Raw genomic sequence first — 6,000 nt, 5'->3', positions numbered from 1 at the left:
CACTGGTCTATACATTAGCATACTGACCATATACCTATTACAATAAATAACATTGTACTAAATAACATTGTACCCCAGGTCGGTCACTGAGGGACTCAACCTGACAGGGACTAAGTGTAGTACAGGACTATGTTCTGTACTGGGACATTTCACTATAAAGAATTCTCCAAATCGTGCAAAAAGGTGAGGTGAGCCCCTCTATGGGCTGCCACTACCACCTGAGCTCCAGCACCTCGGGTGGGGGAGGGTCACCACTTCAGGAGGCAGAAAGTACCTCGGCTCTTACCCCCCTGACCTAATGACCAGACCTAGAAGGGAACAGATCCCATCAGGGCCTCCCTGGAGATGGCCTTAGGCACCAGCCCAGAATACCCACCCCCTCCATGTACATCCATTCTGTCTCAGTACTTGCTGGTCTTAACCACTGATATAAACAGAGACGCGTCTGATCGTACGGTCAGATGCCGGTAAGTAGTACGATCGTCCTGCGATACCCAGCAGAGACCGATCATCACCACAGAACCCTCTACAGCCATTCTGAACTACGCTTCAATGTCATGACGTCAGCAAGCCCCAGCAGCCGGGGGGCGGAGCCCGGAGCTTACGTACGACATGGGTAGAATTAGTACGTGCTCCCGTCGTGGGGCGTGGCTTCTGCCGTGCGTCTTGCGGAGAGTGGGCGGGGTTTTAGAGAGGCGACAGTCGTTCCCGCAGACGCAGGAAGATGGCCGCGGATAGATTCTCCCGGTTTAACGAAGACCGAGACTTCCAGGTACCGGGGAAAGTTTAGTGAGGCTCGTCGGCAGTGAGTGTAGGGAGTGTATCGTACGGTGCGGAGCAGCGCTAATATCCGGCCGGGGTGCACACATCTCCCGTCACCTGTGTATGTACGGGGTCCCGGCAGCGCTCCGTATCTCTGTGTCCTTACCGAACCTCAGTGTTTGCGTTACCTTATATGAACTCAGGCTCTCAGCTCCCTGTTAGCTCCTCCTACTGTGCCAGCCCCCTCCCAGTCCGTGTCTTCTATCACCCGAAACCCCATTCTAGATAGTGGCCTACAGCCACCCTGGGCCCTCCTTGTCCCCCTGATCATTGGGCTCCTCTGTCCCCCCTGATCATTGGGCTCCTCTGTCCCCCCTGATCATTGGGCTCCTCTGTCCCCCCTGATCATTGGGCTCCTCTGTCCCCCCTGATCATTGGGCTCCTCTGTCCCCCCTGATCATTGGGCTCCTCTGTCCCCCCTGATCATTGGGCTCCTCTGTCCCCCCTGATCATTGGGCTCCTCTGTCCCCCCTGATCATTGGGCTCCTCTGTCCCCCCTGATCATTGGGCTCCTCTGTCCCCCCTGATCATTGGGCTCCTCTGTCCCCCCTGATCATTGGGCTCCTCTGTCCCCCCTACTCTACCATGATCCTTCTTATCTCTCTGTCCATGGGGCTCCTCTGTCTCAGCCTCACATTAATCCTTCTTGCCCCCCATCACCACCATCATCCTCCCTGCCCCTCTGCTTATTGTGATCCCCCCCCAGCCCCATCATGATCCTCGCTGTCCTCCAGCTCTCCCATAATCCTTCTTGTCCACCTGCTCATTGGGATCCTTTTCCCACCTTGTCCTCCAGCCCCTCAATTACCCTCCTTATTCCCCCTGCTAATGGGGGTTCTTCTTGCATCACCCCCCCCCCTCCTACTGCCGTCCACCCCCATTATCCTCCTTGTCCCCCAGCCCATGCAGGATCCACCTTGTCCCGCATCCCCCTGAGATCATCTGTCCTGCAGACCCCCAGAATCCCTCTTGTCCATTCCTCACACACTGACCTATAAAGTAGTTTTCCCCATACAGTATTATTAGTAAATATAGTAGAATTGTGACCAGTGACTGTAAAATAACGTGGATGTTATTTCCTGTTGTTTATGTGTTTTATAGCAGTGTTTCCCAAATAGTGTGACTCCAGCTGTGGTAAAACTACTGGTTTATAGACTCGTTCACACATTGCTTTTTGTTTTTAGTAACAGCAGAACAAACCTAGAATGCTGGATCTGTCATGTGACTGACACCTACAGTGCCCATTGGTCTCCACTGATAGGATTATCTGATCTCATGGTGGTTTGTGTCACTCTCATGGGGAGAATAGCTCTGCTTGCTGCATAGTTCTTTTCCATCAGATGATGGGATGTTAACAGAGCCTTACTGAGGCTGCATGCACACCACGTTTTTGCAGTACAGTTCCCGTATCAGGGTTTTGATGAAAAACAGATCCCCCCCCCCCCAAAAAAAAAAACCTGACTAAACTGTATCAAAACGTGTGTACAAATTTTAACCCGTATACGGTTTGAAAAATGATGTCCGGTTGCATCTGTTTTTTAAGAAAAAAAAACGTATACGGTTTTAACTTTTCACTCCATTACGAATAAAGTTTCACTTGTTTGATTGAAATTCTAAGGAAAAAAACTACTGTGCAAAGTCAAAAACTGTATGGTGCAAACCGGATGGAACAGTACGCACATACGGTTCTGTACAGTTCCCATTGACTCCCATGTTAAATGAGAACGTATACGGTTTCATACAGTTTTTCACCCGGACCAAAAAACGTGGTAGGCTACGGTTTTGGGTACAGGAAAAAAAATGGACAAAACAGCACAGGATGCAAAACGGAAGCATCTTTTGACATACGGTTTTCAATACGATTCCGTACGGTTTTCAAATTGAAAATGTATACGGGAACTGTATTGCAAAAACGTGGTGTGAACCCAGCTTGAGGGGGGGGGGGGGTTGATCTACAGTCAATCAAAAACAAAGGTTTTGCTGCTTATTTGGAACAGATCGGCATGAAAATTCTGACTTTTATGGAAGCACCATAAGAGCCAAGAGCTGTAAATATGGCCCTGACAATACCCACCTCCTAGCCCTATACAGTGGTCCCTCAACATACGATGGTAATCCGTTCCAAATGGACCATCGTTTGTTGAAACCATCGTATGTTGAGGAATCCGTGCAATGTAAAGTATAGGACAGTGGTCTACAACTTGCGGACCTCCAGATGTTGCAAAACTACAACATCCAGCATGCCCGGACAGCCAACGGCTGTCCGGGCATGCTGGGAGTTGTAGTTTTGCAACATCTGGAGGTCCGCAGGTTGAAGACCACTGGTAGAGGAAGAGGACGCGCCGGAGCTCCGAGGACAGGTAAGTGATCATCAGCGGACTACACGGGGCACCGTAAACGGCTATCTGGTGGCAGCTGAAGCAGTCTGCGCTGCCGGATAGCCGTTTATGCGATGGCCCCGACATACAAAAGCATCGTATGTTGATGCTGCCTCTGAGAGGCCATCGTATGTTGAAATAATCGTATGTCAGGGCCATCGTAGGTCGGGGGGGGGGGGGGGGGGTGTCTCTGTATTGGATTCCTGCCTCCTAGATGTCACATGTTACGTTCTTCATATCCTTCTCTATGACCGGGCTTTATGATGTGTTGATTACAAACCTAGACCTCAGGATATGTATATAGGAAACATTTTAAGTGATATAACATTACACATCTAATATTGCTATATGGAGAATGTAACCCCTTCCTGCACTTCATATGCGATGAGCGTTTTTTTGTTTCCTTCTGTTAACTACTAATATGTTCTTGTCATGCTTGTCGTCACTGTAGACCAGTGTTTCCCAAACAGGGTGCCTCCAGCTGTGGCAAAACTACAACTCCCAGGATGCCCGTTGTAGTTTTGCAACAGCTGGAGGCCCTCTGTTTGGGAAACACTGCTGTAGACCATAGCATGTTTCTGTGTTTGTTTTCTCCCCGTTAGCCTTTAAAAGGGGTACTCCAGTGGAAAACGAATTTAACTTTTTTTTTTTTTTTTTTTTTTAAATTAACTGACATAGAACCTTCAGAGCGAAGGGTGAAAAAGATGTCCATCTCTTCTGGTTCTGGCTAAAAATACTGACCGAAGTTCTACATGTTAAAGGTGTACTCCGGCGCTAAGACATCTTATCCCCTATCCAAAGGATAGGGGATAAGATGCCTGATTGCGGGGGTCCCGCCACTGAGGACCCCCGTGATCTTGCACCCAGTTATAACTGCTGTCACGCCCCCTCCCATAGGCTTGCATTGAGGGGGCGGAGCGTGACATCACACGGGGGCGGGACAGTGACGTTACAATGCTCCGGCCCCTGTGATCGCCAGTAATCAGACCTGGAGCAAACATGCTCCAGGGAATGATTATAACGGGGGGCTGCGCCGGAGTGCCCCTTTTAAAGGGGTACTCCACTGGAAAACACTTTTTTTATTTTTATTTTATTTTTTTATCAACTGGTGCCAGAAAGTTAAACAGATTTGTAAATTACTTCGATTAAAAAATATTAATCCTTCCTAAAAATAGTAAACTATATAGTAGCAGCATGTCAGCTCTGTGCACCGACAGCAACGAGCTGAGACGGAGCCGGTGCATTGCCGTAGAATGAGATTTGCCATAGAATGAGATGGTCCGCCTCCATCACATCCTATTGGCTCTCTCTTGTCACGTGACATATTTAAACGTCACGCATCGATGCGCACAGCAGTGTCAGTTTGGCTATCACAGGGAGAGGATCTCCTCACCCTGTGATAGCTGAAGCTGCATGGAGCTCACATGGGCTCTGTGGCCCGACAGAAGTTCACACATGTACGCAGCTCATATACATTAACTCTATTATTACATGTACTGTTGATCCACAGCGCTATCGGGATCCCGATGGCACTGTGATCAGTGTGCGTCCCCGCAAGCGCCCCACGCCCGCAGCTCTACTTCCCGTCCCCGCCCCCCCGCAGCTCTACTCCCCGTCCCCGCCCCCCGCAGCTCTACTCCCCGTCCCCGCCCCCCGCAGCTCTACTCCCCATCTCCCGCAGCTCTACTCCCCGTCCCGTTAACGCTCAGGGAGCGGGGAACAGAAAGTAGAGCATCGGACGCAGGTTAAGTTATTTGCGTAGTGCTGCGCATGCGCAGTACTATTTTACCTGCGCCCGATGCTCTACTTTCTGTTCCCCGCTCCCTGAGCGTTTACGGGACGGGGAGTACAGCTGCGGGGGACGGGGAGTAGAGCTGTAGAGCTGCGGGGGATGGGGAGTAGAGCTGCGGGCGTGGGGCGCTCGCGGGGACGCACACTGATCACAGTGCCCTCGGGATCCCGATAGCGCTGTGGATCAACAGTACATGTAATAATAGAGTAAGTGTATATGAGGCAGCCGTATGAGCTGCGTACATGTGTGAACTTCTGTCGGGCCACAGAGGCCATGAGAGCTCCGTGCAGCTTCAGTTATCACAGGGAGAGGAGATCCTCTCCCTGTGATAGCCAAACTGACACTGCTGTGCGCATCGATGCGTGACGTTTAAATATGTCACGTGACAAGAGTGAGCCAATAGGATGTGATGGAGGCGGACCATCTCATTCTAGGCAAATCTCATTCTACGGCAATGCACCGGCATGCCGTGTCCTCTGAGAAGTTTTGTTTACAAGGTAAAATTCCCAGGAACAGAAGGACAAGAGGACCAGAGACTGATGTGAGGAGACGACAGCAAGAGAATGGCAAACCATAAAGGGGTGGAAAACTTAATTTATTTTTATTTATTATTTATTTTTTATATCAACTGGTGCCAGAAAGTTAGGCTTCTTTCACACTATGAAAAGTACCCTCTATATAAAGTCTGTTATAAAAAAGCTGGCGATCGCAGGGTTAAACAGCCATTAGAAAATCCCTAACGGACGTTAGAAAATCCCATTATCGTCTATGGGATTTTTCTAATAGCCGTTTTAACCTGTTATCGCCCGTTATTAATAACGGATGTTATTTTGTGACGGGCGATTGAGCGGAAGAAATAATGCATGCACTAATTCTCCCGTTACTATCTTCTGTCACAAAATAACGTCCATTATTCATAATGGGCGATAACGGGTTAAAACGGCTATTAGAAAAATCCCATAGACTATAATGGGATTTTCTAACGTCCATTAGGGCTTTTCTAATGGC

At 49.3% G+C, this 6,000-nt stretch overlaps 1 protein-coding gene across 2 annotated transcripts in view; it reads left to right on the top strand.

Moving 5' to 3' along the window:
* Positions 1 to 623: 623 nt before the first annotated feature.
* Positions 624 to 6,000, top strand: part of GPATCH8 (G-patch domain containing 8) — a 103,917-nt gene continuing 98,540 nt past the window's right edge. For both annotated transcript variants that reach the window (XM_056548848.1, XM_056548847.1), the window contains exon 1: positions 624 to 772. In XM_056548848.1, the coding sequence (XP_056404823.1) occupies positions 725 to 772 (48 nt within the window). In that variant the 5' untranslated portion in view covers positions 624 to 724. The remainder of the gene's footprint in view (positions 773 to 6,000) is intronic.

The sequence above is a fragment of the Hyla sarda genome, chromosome 12 (genome assembly GCF_029499605.1).
Source record: "Hyla sarda isolate aHylSar1 chromosome 12, aHylSar1.hap1, whole genome shotgun sequence".
NCBI lineage: Eukaryota > Metazoa > Chordata > Amphibia > Anura > Hylidae > Hyla > Hyla sarda.
Note: the sequence above shows the minus strand (reverse complement) of the source record. Positions and strands in the feature narration are given on the sequence as shown.